Source organism: Phalacrocorax aristotelis, chromosome 1, assembly GCF_949628215.1.
Source record: "Phalacrocorax aristotelis chromosome 1, bGulAri2.1, whole genome shotgun sequence".
Lineage (NCBI taxonomy): Eukaryota > Metazoa > Chordata > Aves > Suliformes > Phalacrocoracidae > Phalacrocorax > Phalacrocorax aristotelis.
In genome coordinates, this window is record NC_134276.1 from 157580411 (window position 1) to 157598882 (window position 18472).

At 40.8% G+C, this 18472-nt stretch overlaps 1 protein-coding gene across 5 annotated transcripts in view; it reads left to right on the forward strand.

Moving 5' to 3' along the window:
- TXNRD1 (thioredoxin reductase 1) overlaps positions 1-18472 on the forward strand; it is a 41546-nt gene that overhangs the window by 5206 nt on the left and 17868 nt on the right. For 2 of the 5 annotated variants that reach the window (XM_075075234.1, XM_075075197.1), the window contains 7 exons: positions 8789-8898; positions 11068-11190; positions 14558-14630; positions 14745-14864; positions 15655-15797; positions 15925-16040; positions 17815-18040. In XM_075075234.1, coding sequence (XP_074931335.1) covers positions 11104-11190; positions 14558-14630; positions 14745-14864; positions 15655-15797; positions 15925-16040; positions 17815-18040 — 765 coding nt within the window. In that variant the 5' untranslated portion in view covers positions 8789-8898; positions 11068-11103. Of the gene's footprint in view, positions 1-2135; positions 5414-8287; positions 8899-8985; positions 9129-10755; positions 10883-11067; positions 11191-14557; positions 14631-14744; positions 14865-15654; positions 15798-15924; positions 16041-17814; positions 18041-18472 lie in introns of those variants that run through there. The other 3 variants (XM_075075225.1, XM_075075208.1, XM_075075217.1) reach the window with 3 other exon arrangements.

Sequence of the window (18472 nt, forward strand, 5' to 3'; positions counted from 1 at the left end):
TGTTCTCAGAGATGTGTGGGAATGAATAAATGGCTGTAGTTGTGGTAGTGACAGTAAAAGCATGGCCGATTGTGGTAGGGACTAATGAATGGCACCAGCACCAGGAGATCCTGTTCCAGCCCTGCTCAGTCCTGTTTCACCTCTCTGTGCCTCAGGTGCCACACTTGTTCTAGTGTGGCTGGTGATACTACCTCCTCTTCTTAGAGAGTTGTTTGTTTATTGACCAGGAAAAAAAAAAAGGAGCATGAGAGTATTAATCACAGTTTGTGGGAGCCACAGGTTTGTGTTGGCCACAGGAATTTAAAGGAAAAAAACCCAGGAAGCTCAGCTTCTTCAGGTCATCCCAAATGAAGGGTGAGCGAGTATGGATGGCACTGTGAGCATGATAGACCTACGGGTAGTCATACCAGAAATCAGCCTCCTTTGTTTTGATTTGGATTAGACAAAACATTGTACTGATATGGGTAAATCCAAATGCAATAGCGACTTTTGAAGGGAATAGAGGGAAATCCCATGTTAAAATTACCGGTATTATAAGGTGATGTTTTCCATAAAGATTGCATATGAATCTTTACATGAGATGTTGAAGCTTTTACTTACTGTTCCAGAGGCAGAGAAGCTTTATATTAAGTTTTTCATAACCTAGTTTATTTAGTTCATGGTGAAATAAAATGAAAGATCGAAGTGGTCAAAGATATCCAATTAATTTAGCATTAACTGCCTTTTTACTGAGAAAGAGATAATCTGAAGTTTACCTTTGTTTAATTTAAACAGCTTGTTCTGTATAAGCCAACAGAGTTTGTATTGTAGATGTTCTAGAAATATTTGAGGTCAGCACGTGATGTTATGCTCACAGAAAACATCCCTATTAGTGCTAATTAGAGCAACCTGGCTAATTCCTATATGGTTTATGGTAAACAATTACATAAGAAAAGCGTAAAGGCAGAAGACTTTCCAGGGCAAGTACCAACTGTGTGATGCTGCTAAGGACTTTGGTGGTGAGAGCACTACTAGGAAAGTCTGCAAGAAAGCCTGGGTCTTGTTGGAGTGGGGCTTCAAATTCCCACTGGCTATTTAGAAAAACAAAAGGAAAAATAAATGCCTGGAAGTAAGAATTACTTCTGTTGTTAGGAACTAGGAACTCAGGCCAATTTCAGAACCCCTTTGCAGACTATCAGGATGTGACAGGTTATGAGCTTGAGTGCCTGGTCACGTGGAGGCTGAGAAGGAGGTATTTTAGTGTTGAGCTTCTTGCCCTCTCATTCTTGGATGCAAAGGCGGTGTATTGCTGCCCTCAAAACAGTGCTGACCCATCTTGAGTGAAAACCGGATTGGAGGATGTTGCTGAGTCAGTTCCCAGATGTTCGTTAGAAAATTGAGCTGAAAGGGGTGAATTTTGTCACTTAAGGCCTTTGTTTGGGTGGGAGCTTTTCCATTGGGTATAGAGAGCTTTGAATCAGGCCCTCAGATAGATGTCACTTCAAAGCCTGTCTTTTGTTTGATCTAGCAGTTGTCATTCCTCAGTCAGTATTTCTTATTTGACTTGTTTTGGTTTTCTAATTCCTGCCCTGCTATGTAGAGGTTAGATTAAAAGTTCTCAGTAGAATTTTATGGTCCTTTGAGAAAGCGCTGTGAAGCTTTCTGTCATTTTCTGCCTTTTTCATATGTTAACCACATATGATTTGCTGAGAATGATCAGGTTTTTTCTCTTCTGGCTTAGAGAACTTACACTTAGGTTGAAAAGTTTCCAGAAGAAAAATTTGTAAATACATGTTTTGCCCTGACGAAAAGGCTTTCAAATGCCTTTTGTACTCAAATAGTTGTGGTAAAAAAGAATTTATGTTTTCATGAGCGAGATAAGTGTTTTGAAGTAACACTACAGACTACAGTCCAGGACTCTGTTAACAGTAATCTGTGCTGAAGTAGTCCCCTAGTTTCTGTTTGTGTACCCTGTTTCAACTAAATGCAAAGTTAAGTTATTCTACATTATGTCTTGATGCCGATCCCATTCAAGCTATGCTTTATTTAAATGGAACAAGTTTTAAGCTCTTATGTATGAAAAGCCAATTAACAAGAATCCAATGGAAACTAAAGCACTTTGCAGCAACACACTGAATAAATATAAGCAATAACATAGTTGGGAAAACTTCTGACTTCTTTGGAAAATGCATTTTACACTTGAAAGCAATTAAGTGCTATTTCAACCAGTTATCTCTGGCAGAACAAAGGTTTAGGTGTTGATTCCTATTGAACTTCAAGAAAATTCTGCTTTGAATCCCCCCTTCCCCCCCCGATTTGGAAGGGACCCACAAGGATCATCAAGTCCACTCCTGTCCCTGCACAGGACAACCCCAAAATTCACACTATATCTCTGACAGCATAGTCCAAGTGCTTCTTGAATAGCATCAGGCTTGGTGCTGTGAGTGCCTCCCTGGGGAGCCTGTTCCAGTGCTCCGCCACCCTCTGGGTGAAGAACCTTTTCCTAATATCCAACCTAAACCTCCCCTGCCATTCCCTCGGGTCCTGTCATTGGTCTCCAGAGAGAAGAGATGAGTACCTGCCCCTCCTCCTCCTCTTGTGAGGAAGCTGTAGACTGTGATGAGGTCTGCCGTCAGTCTCCTCCTCTCCAGGCCGAACAAACCAAGGGACTTCAGCTACTCATTTTATCATTTCTCCACTAAACCCTTCACCAACTTTGTGGCCCTTCTCTGGACACTCTAGTAGCTTTTTATCCTTAATGTACTGTGGCACCCAAAACTACACACAGCACTCATCAAGGTGAGGCCTCTCCAGTGCAGAGCAGGGCGGGACAATCACCTCCCTCAACCGGCTGCAATGCAGTGCTTGATGCACCCCAGGACTCGGTTGGCCCTCTTGACTGCCAGGGCACACTCTTGGCTCATGTTCAATTTTCCATCGACCAGAACCCCCAGGTCCCTCTCTGCAGAGCTGCTCTCCAGCCTCTCATTCCCCAGTCTGTACGTACGCCCAGGGTTGCTGTGACCCAGGTGCAAAATCTGGCACTTGCCCTTGTTAAACTCCATAGGGTTAGCGATTGCCCAGCTCTCCAGTCTGTCCAGATCCCTCTGCAGGGCCTCTCTGCCCTTGTGAGTGTCAACAGCTCCTCCCAATTTTGTGTCATCAGCAAACTTAATTAGTATTCTTTCAAGGCCTGCATCCAAGTCATTTAAGATGAGATTAATGAGTACTGGCCCCAAGATGGATCCCTGCGGAACCCCACTAGTGACTGGCTGCCAGCCCGATGTAACCCCATATACTACGACCCTTTGAGCCGGACCCATCAGCCAGTTGCTCACCCATTGCAGTACATGTTTATCCAGCTGTACACTGGACATTTTGTCCAGGAGGATACTGTAAGAGACAGTGTTGAAAGCTTTACTGAAATCTAAAATGATCACATCGACTGATTTTCCTTGATCAACTCAGTGGGAAGCCTTGTCATAGAAGGAGATCGAATTTGTTAGGCAGGACTTTCCCCTTGTGAACCCGTGCTGGCTGGGACCAAGGACTGCATTGTCTTTCACATGTTTTTTTCAGTAACTCCCAGAATAATCTTCTGCATAGTTTTGCCAGGCACAGAGTTGACACTGATAAGACTTTTACTTGTCAGTGTTGAAGCCTGGTGGTTTTTTAATTTGAGACCAAGTCAGAATCAAACTTTGTATGAAACACCCTGTTGCATTTGTTTGTGAATTCAGTAGGCCTATAGGGAAGTGAGTGTAGAAAAGGACATCAGTGAGCCAGATTACACAACCAGTCCCTTAGTGAAGTTGGGGCTGGTTTGGGTCAGCTCTCATTTATATCAGTAGTCAAGTATTGCTAAGAAGAAAACCAATAGCTTAATGAAGTAACTCTCACCAATGGTTTCAAGGGCTCCTTGGTCAGACATGGAGGGAGCACCGGCTTTCTGATGGGATGCTTACTATCACAATAATTTCAAACACTTAAACACCTTTTGGACATTTCAGCAACATGTCAAGCGAGTCACTGGCAGAACCAGAGGATCATCAAGGCCATTTTCTGGGCTTATGCATGCGGTGCTTTCTTTGTGCTACATGAAGTCTGCATGTGTGGAAAGCAGGCAGATAAGAAAGCAGACCTGTGATCCAGGGAGGATGAAAGTGATTTCACTGTTCAGTCTCATCTGTTAATGTCTGTGCACTCTGCAGGTGAAGGAGCTATTCAAATGCCCAGTTCTTTGTTTTTCATTTGAACTGCACCAGAGAAGTGAGCAAGCGGTCTTAAGGGCTGAGTGCATAGCTCACTCTTTCTTAACTTCTTCCTCAGTGCTTGCATATGCAGACAGTGAGATTCTTCGAGAAAAAAGAGCATTTAGCCCTGGGAAAGCACATGTTTTTGTGGTATTGGTGAAGTGTTTTCATTTGTTCCACTCACCATGGAACTTATTCCTTGCAGGCTGATATTACAAACCATAAGGAGTACATACAACTGTTGCAAGCTTCTGCTTATGTTAGTAGGTGCAAAAAAATACTCTGAGGTAGGGTTTTTTTCACCTTCTGGGTTTTGTTTTCTTAATATTTGACACTTTGGAGGGAAACCAAAGATTTTACTCTAGCTATGTAATTTCTGTGCAGTTGTCGTCACACATGGTGCTTTACACATAGTCAAGGACAATTTCAGAGAGAAGGCTAGAAGTGCTTGTAATTGGGTGTAACATATATCTTGGTCCTGTGCATAGACAGCAGGATTCAAGGGTCACATATACCAGCCTTCAGAAGTAGCATTCATGGGACATCATCAGTGGTTCACTCTTGATTAACAGTGCTTGTCAGCGACCATTGAATTCTGTGTGTGTAAATGTCAGGTTGGCCTGTTGTAACTGTTACTGACTTGTTATGGGTTCAGATTTTGGCAGAGTTCAGGTGGGGAGGCAAATGTACCTCTGCGCTACCTTTAGACTTCCTCTGGCAGGGCAGCCACAGAAAGAGAATAGCCACAGGGCTGTGCTAGTTTATTCTGTCAAAGGTACCAGCAGTTCTTGGCAAGGATCACTAGAGCACAGCTCATGCAGCCCTATCTAAGCAAGCCCTGACACATCTACACTAGCCAGCTCCGTTGCTTCTCTTGATTAGCCGTAAGGCTGCACAGTGTCTCTGTCACAGTGAAAAATAGTGTGAAGTAGGCTGAAGGTCTACCTTGCATCCACTCATCAAAGTACAGTTTCTAAGTATTATTTTTCACTTTCCCACCCACTGATCCTGGCTCTCTGAGAAGTGTGGGTGCATTGTGGTTCCTCTAGGGGCAAAGGCAATTTAGGAGATTCTCCTCGTCTGTATCCTGCCCCATGTTTCCATTCCTTCACAGTTTTGTCAGTTCAGCTGATAGATCCACGCTGAGAGGCTGCCTTGCTGTGATGTGATCCAGGCTGGAGGTGTGTATTTTAAAGGCTTGGGGTTTCTCTCTTGTCGTAATCTGGGTGATATAATGGCTCTGTTACCATCACTTCCAAATGTTTGAGTTTACGCAACACGGGAGGTAGTGACCTGTGTTGAAAGGGCAGAAGTGAGAGAAGGAGGAGCTGAAACTTTCTCTACCTAAAGAGCTATTTTGAGTGTAAGGTAAACGTTTATCGTCATGTGAAATAATCTTTTCAGATGCCTGAACGGAAGGGTGTAAAGCAAGTCACATGATTGTTCATAAGCATTACAAAATTAGAGGCATCTTCTGAACTACTGGAATAGAGACAGCTATTTTTTAATTACATAGTTTGTCAAAAATGTGAAGTTTGTTCTTGTTGATAATGTCCTGAAGAGTGATACAGAAAATCTAGGTAAATCAGCAAAGACCTTTGCCTTGAAGTGCTACTTTTAGACCTTCATGGTGAGTAGCGGAAGGGCAGGTGCTTTCCGCAGGTCTCCACGTCCTGCCTCAGCAGCCCTTTGGATCCCTGGGTGGACATTTTTGCAGAGCACGGTGATTCTTATCCTGGAGCAGTTCTGCTCACAAAGCTGGTCTGGGCCATTGTGTTGGGCTGGTCACATTCCTGTGTGGTCAAGGCCTTCTGAAACCAATCGTGCCTTTTTTTACTCCTGCCAGAAGTTACACAACTGACAGTCGAAAGTTCAGAGGCCTCGGTAACAGGGAGGACTTTGGTTCATGAGGAAGCTTGCTCCCAATAAGGAAGGATATGGATTTAAAAAAATGTAGTTGTTTCACTCTTTGGTTTTGGGGGTTTTTTGCTCTGCTAAAGCAGTGGCAGTGCGGTTTAGTGTAGTCTGCTTCAGAAATAGATTCAGGTAAATGCTAAAAAGGCAGGGTTTGGCTGATTTAACAAGCTGGTAGGCAAATCTGGCAGTTTTGCTGCCACCTGGGAGAGATACGTTGCTGCTCCCTCTTCCTTCACCCTGGTCTGCGTGGATATGCCTTCTGCCTGTCACCGGCTGCAGTGCTCATGGGATCCTTTCCTGAGCTGGCTGAACTTGTTAGGCTGGTGGGAAACCATCCACGTCTTTTTCTTCTCCTGTGCTAGTTTTCATCTAGGTTAGTGAGTTGATTTAGGTCATGTTAAGGGTCTGTCGGCTGCCAGAGCTGGTGCCTAGTATGCAGACAGGGTATTTTGTCAGCAAGAAGAAGAAGAAAAACAGTGTGGTGGGAAAGAGTAGGCTTGTCCCATTTTGATAGTAATGATTTCTTAGACTGGTTCATCCCATGTGAAGGAGCACTTGGCAGGTCATAGGGGAGGTAGCACTCAACAGCCACCATCTTCTAGATTAGGACTAATAAAAAACCAAAGACAGTGGTAGTGCAGGGTAAGAGCCTCACTGGATCTTCCTGCAGTGGCTGTGGGTTGCTACAGACTTGCCGAAGTAATGCTGATGCGTATGGGCAAAGAGAGTCATCCTTACCACTGCGCCTCTGAGGATTATCCAGAGTGGCTCTGTGGTCCAGGTTCTCCTTAGCAGTGGAGTGCTACAAAAAGGTACCTGCTGATTGATTTCTGGAAAGTACCGATTCACCAGGACGGTGGGTTATAGTAATTGCCATTAACGGATGGAATTTTATGGAGAGCAGGCACATGACGCACAGAGCACTTTTTGCTTTGTCATCCTGCCTGTGGCAGGTTGCCCAAACCAGCACGGGAGAGGCCCCTAGTAGCAGCAGCCTGCATAGAAACTCTTTTAAGTCTCTGCCAGAGGTTATGGTTGCCTTTGGGTTTTGGGTCTATTGCTAAAGCAAAGCACCTCTAGCACAGATCTACCTGAAAATAATTAGAGATGTTTATATAAACGCCTGTGTTGTCTAATGACTAGATTTTTATCCCATTGAAGATACAGTTTTAGGTGAGCATTCCTGAGGTTGTTCAAACTTGTTATAGGAATAAAATATAAGGCTTCAGTTGCTTCAGGTACACGCAGGACTGTAGCTTTGATAATATATCGAAGAAAAAAATTATTTGTGAAGATTGTGACCAGTGTTCAAAGCCCATGTTCTTGCTTTCTGTTTTTGCATGCATGTGTATATACACAGCTGAATTCCTGCGTACCTTCCTCAAGCTAGAATAGGCCAAGTATTATCCATCACTAATATTACTATTAACTATTGTGTAATGATTCTGATCTCTAAACCGTTGTACAAACATCAGCAAAGTACTCTTCCCAATACTGTTGTGAGATAAAGGAATTTTATCGCCAAGTTTCAGAGAAGAAATCAGAGACAACGAGGTTACAGACCAATTTGCAATGACTGCCTTTTGTGTGCGCGCGCGCGCGTGCGTGTGTATGTGTGTGAATGCTCTTCAGGTCTGTGGGCTCAGTGCCCAAGGAATGTATATGCATTCAGTATGGCTGTTTGTCTAAGTATGTGCACGTGTCAAAGTTTGCTAATTAATGCTGGTTGTGCAGTGCAAAATAGGTATGTGATTAAGTACAAATAAGTGTGTACTGACCCATTTATTGGAAATTAAGCCTAATGTAACTCAGAGTTATGTGGAGGAAGACAGAGCTGATAATGGATTCCAATCAAGTATTAGATTTTCTTCTTTTTTTTAACCATACCATGTCAAATAAAATATCACCATGTGTAGAGATGCTTTTTTTCTTTCCACTAATATGCTTAACATTTTCTATTGGATATATACATATATCTCCAACAGCATAGATATTTAAAATCAGTTATGACCAGTGAGCGAACACAGATCTTTTCCAGGATTTTGAAGATATTAATTTAGAAGATTTCATAGTATAGGCAATACCATATGGCAGAAATTATTTGTGGGGGGGTGGGGGGTGGGGGGGATGGGGAGAGGCATGGCAAAACCAGTTATATCAATACATTGAACTGAAAGAAGTCTCCAGGGAACTAATTGCAGGAGAAAAATGAAAACTTTTAATTCAGTTTATAAAGTACAAGTCTGAACAAAATGACAGCACATCAGCATAAGAAAATCACTTTCTGTGCAAGAAAGGTAAAAAATTACAATTTTCCTTTAGGACTGAAGTTTCAGGCTTAGCCACAGCAAATCTTATTTCCTTGCTTTGTTCCAAGCATACTGTGTGATTGGCAAAATCTGCTGAAATCCTAGCCAAATCTCATGGGATTTTATTAAAGAGAAAATATAGCAAGTCATCCTAACGTTGCAAATGACTCATCAGTCGCCGTAGGAAATGCACCCCTGAGACAGGCATGCCACTGATGAGGAAGCGATGAGGCCGCCAGGCCACTCCCCCAGACAATTTTGCTTGAGGAGCTCAGCCTTCATAAAGAACGTCTCTCCAGACACTATGTTATTTTATTTTTTATTTCACAGAGGGAGCACAGAAGCTGCAAGAAGGGCAGTGCGAAGTAACACCAGAAACTTCACAGCCAGTTGTTTTTGTACAGGAGAAGCAAATAGGAGATCATGAGAAACCTTTAAAGGTAGGGGGAGATACATTTTTAAAGTCTATAATATAGTTTTGACCTTGAAAAATGATAAGAATGTAGGCTTTCTTTTAAAAATTGTAGTTCTTGGGAGAAGAATGGAGGAGATCTGTTCTCAGGATGGGATCATGGTCATGAACAAGTTGCCCCAGAAAACGGGAAGTGGAGCTTGTCAAGATCCTGGCCGCTTTGGAGCGGGGTTCTAGGATGTGGTTTCAGAGGGGAAGGTTGTAATCTACTTTGTCTGATCTAAACTTTTAATATGTTTTCATGAAGAATGATTAAGAAGAACTAATGAAAAATGGATTGAACAGTAGCGAATAAAACCTGAAGTTTCTTAATCCATGTGAAAACATAAAGCATTTTTCTTAAAAGAAAAAGAAGTAACATGATATAAATAGTGATCTAAGCAAATTTTATGAGTAGTTATTGTGGTTTCTTTATATGCATCATAAGATACCGTTCTTGGTAGTTGGGTCTGATGACTGTGTGGGAGTTTGTCTGTGCTTAAGCTCCACACTGTCCCGTTGCCACTGAGCAAACAAGAATGGCACACTTGCTCTAATTTTATATCCCTAAATATGATTAAAGGGAAACAGCATATGATAATACAGCATATGTTCCTTTTTCACTCTCATTCTGATTGCAGTAGGATGTTTGAGCCTGGTCAATGGCTATATTATGAAAATAGAAGGGGAACCTAGCGCAAAGTAGATTGAGTAGTAGGTGTATATATTGGAGTGGCAGAGCAGGAGGAGAAGAGGAAGGAAGATGGGGTATTTTTGGATGTCTTCACAACAGCCACAGGTGTTTTCTAGGTTTTGTTTCTGCTATTAACATGCTACCCCAGGGTTATCAAATACTATTAAAATGTAACTTTCTACAGGCAGATGCACAGCCTGAATTTCTGCTGACATTGCTGTGTAATTCGCTGGAGGGTTGGGGGATTTTGTCAGTGATATGGCTGTGCTGGTGGCAGTCTGTAGGGTAGACATACTTACAGAGAGGGAATAATGAAACTTGGAGGAAGGCGACGCTAGAATGGGTTGAGCACAAAGGGCTGCTTAATGCAAAACAAGATGAAAAGAGAAGGGAAAATTCTTCAGGTTATTTTTGCTCCTTTTATTTGCCATGACTACTCCAGTAGTACTGAATCAATTCCTACCTAGTTAGCCAGATAGAAACACTTGAATAAAAGTGAGCAGATTTGTAAAGTGACTAAGCATGGCTTTCTTTATTTACCTTTTTGGTCTTAAAAGTTTTGTCATGAATTCAGTTGATACTCACTGATTTACATCAGCTGAGGAGTCTGGTTTTTACTGACTCCAGATCTTGTCCTGCAGTTTGAGAGGCATTGAGAATTTTGCCATCAACTCCAAAGGCTTGAAGGTTTGAAGCCGTGATAAATTTGAGCTTCACAAATCAAGTACCAAGGCTCATTTTAGAAAGAGTATGTGAAGGCAGTGTGATGCTCTTTGTGGCACACAGCTGTCAAAATGCATTTTAGGACTTACGGTTGTTTTTCTGTGGTAGCAGTCATCTGATCAAAAGAATAAAAACGAATCTCTTGTGAGTATTCACACTTGACCCATTTGACACCAGAGTTAGTTACAATGCTAAACTAAAGCAATAATAAACACAGGCATGTTACAAAAATTTAGTTTTCAGAAATAGTTTTCTTCATTCAGTTTTGTTCATTCAGTTGGTAAGGCTGGTAATTGCAGATAATTACGTTGTATATGATTGTTGTATTTTCCTACTAATATATGCAGGAGGAGGGGAAAAACACTAATTAGGAAAGTTCAGGGCGGATGAAAAGAATAAAATAAACTAATGGAATACCTGCGTCCACAGATAAATATCATCCTGGAGTACACAGTATGAGGAGGCACTGGAATTGCGTTGACTTGGGAAAACTAAGCTCTGCAAGAAAACCCAGGGCTCCAACGACCAAGAAAATTCATATTTCAGTATCTAATAGGTACTGAGCCATTCAAGGGTAGATTAAGAACAGGAAATTTTTGAAAGCTAATTAAAAGCAGAGCTCAGAAAATTTAGATGCATATATGTTCCCTTACCACAATATTTGCTGCTGAAAATATTAATTTTTGAGCACAGTGGGTAATGTTTCAATGTTCCCTAATCCTTTTTGTTTTCTCTGTTCAGGCACGTAAGGAAGGCAAGCTTCAGAAACTGCTGGAAATGAACGGACGTACGCCGGTGCCACATTCCTACGACTATGATCTCATTGTCATTGGTGGGGGCTCAGGTGGTCTGGCAGCTGCCAAGGTATGAGAGAGAAAATACAGATTTATACTTTCCATGTAAGTAGGTGGGTGACATCCTCAACATCTTGGATCTGGGCATCTTTGACACTGGAGGGGCATAACATTTCTGCCTGATCAGTGGGTTTTCTTTTGAGGCTAGCCCCAGTTATACAATATTCTTTTCCTTACGGTCTGAAGCAGGAAAGCATAAAAACGTCATGGTATACTTCTTAATAGAATGAAACTTAGTCCCCACTAATGGGAGATGATGCTGTTGGAAAACAGCAGGTAGCTATCTCAACAGTGGTTATTAGTAGCTGAATTAAAATTAAACTCATAATTGAGAAAGTTTTAAAAACTATTCAAAATTAACTTCAGGAAGTTTCTAGTTTTATCTGAAAGTAATATCTGTCAGAAATAGTTGTGTATGTTGTTTTAATTCTTGACAGTGGGGGAGATTTTGTGATTTGTGAGCTTATATAGTTTCATAAAAGTAGATTTTGCCTATGCTTAAGCAGAGTTAGGATCTCACCCTTCATTTCTAGGGTCTGGTACTTCCTGCCTGTAGCCACATAATTTATGATTTTTGGTTAGGATACTTCTTTCAGAAGCATATCTAGAATTAATTAAAAGAATCCACAGTGGTGCAGAATATACCAGCTCTTAGAGTTGTCATTATCCCAAATATTTGGAACTTGCTGAAATTCAATGTAAGTCAGTAACTCTTCTTTACAGCAGTAGTTAAGCACATTTTGCCTCATCTTGTTGTGGTAGAATTAACTATTTAGAAGTTAATTGAGCTTCCTAGAAACAAAACTATTTCATTGGTCAAGACCTAGAGCTGGATTATTCCTCCAGACAGGAGGCATTTCTTTTGTTCTCGAGAAGCAAAAGAGGTCACTGTGGAGTGAAAGAAAATGTGGAGAAAATATTTCAGCATAGCATTGAATTCACACTAAACCTTGGTCCCTTAGAAGAACTTCTGTTATAATGGAAGAGTGCAGTGCTGAGTGGTGGATTGTGATGTGCCATACATCCAAAGTCTATTTCGGTAGTTTACTTCTTTCCCATCAATGGGGGCACAACTGTCTTGGCGTAGGATGGAGGGTAAGATCTATAAAAATTCTGAGAACCTGCAAAGAAAAGCAGACACTGGTTTTCAAAGGATGGGGATGTTTTAGTACAGAAGAGAGTAACAAGAGTAGAAGGGAGCTTGCAGTAATGCAAAACCAGTAGGCGGTAATAAAAAGCCTTCTGTTGAAATTTCCATAAGGAAACTGCTGTGTTTTGTTGTATACATATGCTAGGTTGTGAAGCTACAGTAGTGATGTTTATTGCATCATTTTTCAGCTGTGGGACAGAAAAGGTGTGTAGTTAGGAAGATAAATTGCCTTATTCCTTCAAGTCAGTGTATAAAGTACATTGCTTCTTAGTGTTCTCAAGTGATTGTAGACTAGAGCAGAAGATGGTAGATCAATAATGTCAACATCACTATCAGTAGTAACGTGTATATTTCAAATCAGTTTCATGAAGCTGAAGCGAAACTTCTGACTTAGATTATTCAATATTTTTTTTAGTGAATTAACAAAGAGTGCTTTAAAAAGCAAAACAAAAGGAAAAGAAAAATCAACTACACACCTCTTATACCAAGTTCCAGATATCTACACTCAGATTTGTGGCAGCTTAACTAGGCTGATTAATGCGTGCTTTTCACTCTGATACGTGCAGCTTTGTGTGCAAGTCATCCTTTGCCTCTCTATATTGTGCTCAGAGCTTATTATTTTGGAGGCATGTCTCCACAGCGAGTGCAAATGCTGCCAAGCCAACTCTGTCCAACCCAACCGCAGGCCCCTACTATCAGTTCACACAGAACAGCTCCCAGCCTTAAGCAACCTGGTTGTGGTCATGCAGCACTGCATTGAACCCAGTAAGGTTTGAAAGCCTACGGGGCTGGTTTTGTTACTGTGGGCATATCACTCTACAGAAGTGGTTATATCTGTTTGTGATCTCTACCGAGGTGGCAACACAGCGCCGTGCTATATTATGTGAGCATATAGCTGAGCGTAAGCTTGCCAATCCATGCATTCTGCTTAGCTAATACTAGTAAAGCTCTTTTGAGCTGTGTTTAAGAGTTGTCATTATAAAGGAGCTTTAATAATGCATCTCAGTCCCTAAGCCCCTGTCTGAGGAACTTTCTCAGAGGTGCTGCTAATGGATAGAAATCAGCTTCTTGGCTAACCGTGACCTTTATCGTAAGCAGAAATCCAGTACATTAATATTTTCCAAAGGTGTCTATGGCCTGTGTTGTTTGAAATATGATTTGTATTTTGTGTGAAGTAAGATACATTTAAAATTTAAATTCTGATTGTCAACTATTTGGATTAACAAGTACTACTGGTAACTTTATGCTGACAGCTGTCCAGCTCCTCCCGAACCAAACCCAAGGCTTTAGGGTAATATCCTCTGCCCATAGTTGTTATTGCTTACATGTGCTGCATCACATGATGAGTTCTTAGACAGTTGTGGTTACTCCAAGTATCAAAGTTATTTTGCTGCATCTCATGGGGGAAACTGTCGTCGTTGTTTCTCAGCTATGTAGTGCTTACCTAAGTGTTTTTTTTCTGGTACCAGTTATCGCCATCAATTTTTGCCTTTTTCTTAAAAAGCACAAAGGAACAATGGAATCAGTATAGAAATTCCAGTTCTCAGTATCATCTATGCACACAGATTGTGGATTTGCTAATGAAACTTCTCAGGGGAAATCTCATCAAATAAACCATCACTTTTCTAGTCTGGATGACATCTGCACATCATGACAGTAAACTCAGCTTGCTGCAGGTTGACTAGCTTGAAGAGCAAGAGCTGATCCCGACAACTACAGATCGTACTCAAAATCGAGTGTTCCCTTCTACTACAAGAAGAAAGATTGGATAAGCACAGTTGTAATGCTTGGCCATGTGCTGCTCATGTCATTGTGTGATGTGGTTTCAAACGAATGTTTGAGAAACCGTCTTTGAAGGGAAAACTGGATTAGTGAAGAATTCGCTAAATATGTTAAAAGTGAATGGCACGTTGGGAAATAGTGGGAACAAACTGACAGGATGGAGCAGAGAAGAGGAGGTTTGACTCCCAGAATCTTCTGTGTATCAGCTGGTGCCGTGCGGTTGTGTAGCAGGATGAATGCCTATTCTTTTTCCTTTCATCTTTTTTTCCTACTGAGTGCGCAGATGAATTCAGAAGATTAATGACTGTCTGGCTGTTCCCTTGCAAATCATTCATTATTACTTAATTAAAAGTCACAAAGCTTTTCAGCAATGCATGATGCTATCATTTACTCCAAATTTAACCTCTAATATTTAGATACGTGTCTTATTTAATTTGTTTTGCAGGAGGCTGCCAAATATGAAAAGAAAGTGATGGTGCTGGACTTTGTCACACCTACGCCTCTGGGAAACTCATGGGGTAAGTTTCTCTTCATTGCAAACCTGTTATAAAGGAGCTTTACTCAGTTACTCTGATTCGTCTTTGAGATCAACCACATTGATGTGAAAAACATATTCTGTTCCTTTCTCTCAGGTCTTGGAGGAACATGTGTAAATGTGGGCTGTATACCTAAAAAATTGATGCACCAGGCAGCTTTACTGGGACAAGCCTTGCAAGATTCACGCAAATTTGGATGGCAGTTTACAGAAGAAGGTAAAGAAGGAGAACACTGTTTTGCAGTTTTGTAATTTGTGCTGAAAATTCAGAGGTTGTTAAGTGCTTGTTGCACTTAAGCATGTGCTGGCTTTAACAATGTGAGGCAACTTCAGAGAGATTGCACATTAACTTAGGTGCTTTCCAAGTTTAAAGCCATGGGGCTTATTGCCTTGCAGTGTTTGATCTGTTTAGTAATAGCTTCTGATCATGTATTTGATAAGATTGCTGTGTAAATAAAAGCAATAAGGTGGTACTACTTTTCTGAATGTAACACCACATCCAAGGGAACACCCCAGAATGACCCCTGTTCGAAACTTCCTCATAGTTGCAGGCAAGGATTTCCCTTCCCTCAGTGTCTGTCTCTACTACATAAGATTAATTTTACTTTATATTTACTTTGTATTAGCTCTAATGTGCATGGTTATAGGATTGGGATTTATTTAGGGTGTAATCCTGTAGACGGAACATGCAGAGGCACCTCTCAGAGATGCATAGTCTTCATTTGTTGAGCAATGTCACCTGCTCACAGCTTGTGTCAACAGAAAACTATTGATAATGCAGTAAGTCTAAATTTTCCATGTTTTAAGTCATCTCTGTTCCACTGTAACCTCTCATGCTCTGCGCTGAAGTAATCTTTGAATTTCAGTAGAGTCACCCTGGAACTAAAAAGGAACAAGACCAAGGTGACTGGGTCATTAAAAAAAAAATCTGACTGAGAATACAAGGTTTGCTATGGAAAAAGAACTCACAGACTGAAAGCTGAACCTTTCTCTTTTGTTTCTAACAGTCAAACACAACTGGATGACTATGACAGAAGCTGTTCAGAATTACATTGGTTCACTGAACTGGGGCTATCGGGTTGCACTGAGAGATAAGAAAGTCACATATGAGAATGCATACGGAGAATTTGTTGGGCCACACACAGTTAAGGTACTCCCTAGCCATGTTTGCTGGGTCTTCCTGTAGCATTTTCTGAATAGAAAGCTTTTCAAGTAGAATAATTTTCCTTTGGTAGGACTGCCAAAATACTCACTTAGGACTAATACTTTGTCCACAGGCAACAAATAAAAGAGGAGTTGCAAAGCTGTACACGGCTGAGAGATTTCTCATTGCCACTGGTGAACGGCCACGCTACCTGGGTATACCTGGAGACAAGGAATACTGCATTAGCAGGTAAAAACAGGGAGGAATATGAAGTCAATCACCGTGTGTATTTGCTTCACCTGTAAGAGAAAGTGGTGAAGCATAAGCAGGGCTGCTTGGTTGGTGGTTTTCTTTCCTATGTAGCTTCTTGTTAGGGGAAAGTAAGTGCAGGAGAATAGCTATAGACAGATTTTAAAGTGCCAAAAACATTGGTGTCTAGTAGACACCACGGGACTGTGAGTGGCTGGCTAGGATGGTTCTGTTTCTGACTGATAACAGCAGTAACGGAGAATACCGTAAACCATGTGCGTGTCCATCAAAACTAATTCATCAGGTCTGCCCCAGTTACCAGTACACCCATTTCCTTTCTAATCCTTATGGTCTTCAATTCATATACTGAAGGTTTTTTGGTAATGAAGAGCATAGTGGGCTTGGAAGAAACCTCGCTACTCAATATCAAGGAAGGCGGGAGTTGCAAAGCAGTTGATGTGGTAAAGCTGGTAGAAATGTATCTGTCTTCATTGGAGCAGTCTTGAAACTCAGCCCATTTTTTCTCCAGCTATTCAGTGAAGTTACTTGAACTTTTGGGAAAACCGGATTCAAATGTCTGGTTAATTGATAAGACCAAGCAATTCTAGCACAATTTTGACAAAAAAAAAAAGTGATATGCAGATGAAATGTGTTTTCATATCAGAGTAACTTTTAAGTTACTTAATGTAGAAGCAGAGGTTGGAATTACAGGCTTGCAAACCCATAGCAATGAAATACATAACTGGCATAATCCCTGTGAAAGCAAAGCACCATGTTGTATGTTTCCCTTCTAGTAAGTAGTAGTGCAATTAAAGGTGACAGGTAATATGGCCTGTAAAGTTGTGCTTTAAAATAACATTAAGGTGGAAGAGTCAGGAATGCCAGAGTTAAAGACTATCACATTGAGGCTGTGTAATCTTCACTGGGTTCCCTGCGGGATAGGAACTATGATGTAGCCTTTAATTACACAATCGCATTTTATTCCACAACAACATTTGCAGAGCATCTTTGTTTAGCCTTTGCAGTTGTTGGCTGAGAAGGAGACACTTATTTTTGATTTAAATCTTTGGAGAATTGCATTGCCAGATGCTGCCTAAGTCTCCGCTGAGCAAGCATGATGACTACATGAATCCCTGCTTCCTTGAGAAGCCCTGGTTTTACAGTCTAGGTCCAAAGTGTGGTAGAACTGATGTAGCTCGATGAAGCACTTGAAAGAAGTGGAAAGCAGGCAAATAAACACATTTTCCATAAATTCATACTTCTGTCTCTGCCTGTTATTGTGGTTTGCACTGATTTTTTTATTGTCTGTGTATATTTAGCACTGTGTATAATGCTTTAGCAAAAGGATAAGTCTTTAAAGAAGTGAAGATGGTATTTTTTTCTTAAAGCTGAACCGCTTCCTCTTCCTTTTAGCTCTCAGGAGCTAAAATTTGCAGGAAGACATTTGAAGCAAGATTCAGAGAAAAAAAACCAACCTACCTTTTCTGACAATTTGTCATAAGTTTCTGTAAAAAAAAACCTCAATTTTTGTGGTGATTCAAAATTTTTATACTCTTCTTTTTGTGTGTACCCCTAATTAGAACCTTCTAATCTGTCATGTACTGATCTTGTATTCCAGCTGAATTTCCAAAAAATAAAGTGTTGGGTTTTTTTAGTGAGCAAGAAGAGGAATAAAGTCCTGTTCTTACAGAAGAGGTTAGATAAATACACAGCACAATACATTCTTCTGGTTGTCTCTAACTTTCTTTTCTTTTTCCCTTCTTTTTTTTACCAGTGATGATCTTTTCTCTCTGCCTTACTGTCCAGGGAAAACCCTGGTGGTTGGAGCTTCGTATGTTGCCTTGGAATGTGCAGGATTTCTTGCAGGTCTTGGATTAGATGTCTCTGTAATGGTGAGATCCATTCTCTTAAGAGGATTTGACCAGGATATGGCAAACAAAATTGGTCAATATATGGAAGAACATGGAATCAACTTTATTAGGGAGTTTGTGCCGATCAAGGTAGGCTCAAAGTGGTATATAACTACAGCTGATTGCAGTATACCTATCATAATGTTTTAAGATGTAAATTATTTTAGTGAATACAAAAGTTGAATTTGCAATACAGGATGTGCTATGACATAGTATGGGCTAATTTCTGTTTTAACCTGAATATGAATCTTATGTAATTGAAAGGTACAATTTAGGCTTAGTATTAAAATTTTGTGAGATTCCAGAATTCTCTGTTTTTATCAGAATTATATGGGTTAGTATATGTTGCATTAAAAATGTTGCTCCTGCTTATCCTGGTCCTGCAAATGTTGAATAGACTTAAATTGTGCTGAAATCTGTGAAACCTCTTGCAGGCTCATAATTAAACAGATACATCATTTCCTGTAAGATCAGGGCCAGTGCATCACAAATAGTCATATTTTTCATTGCCAGTTCTCAAAT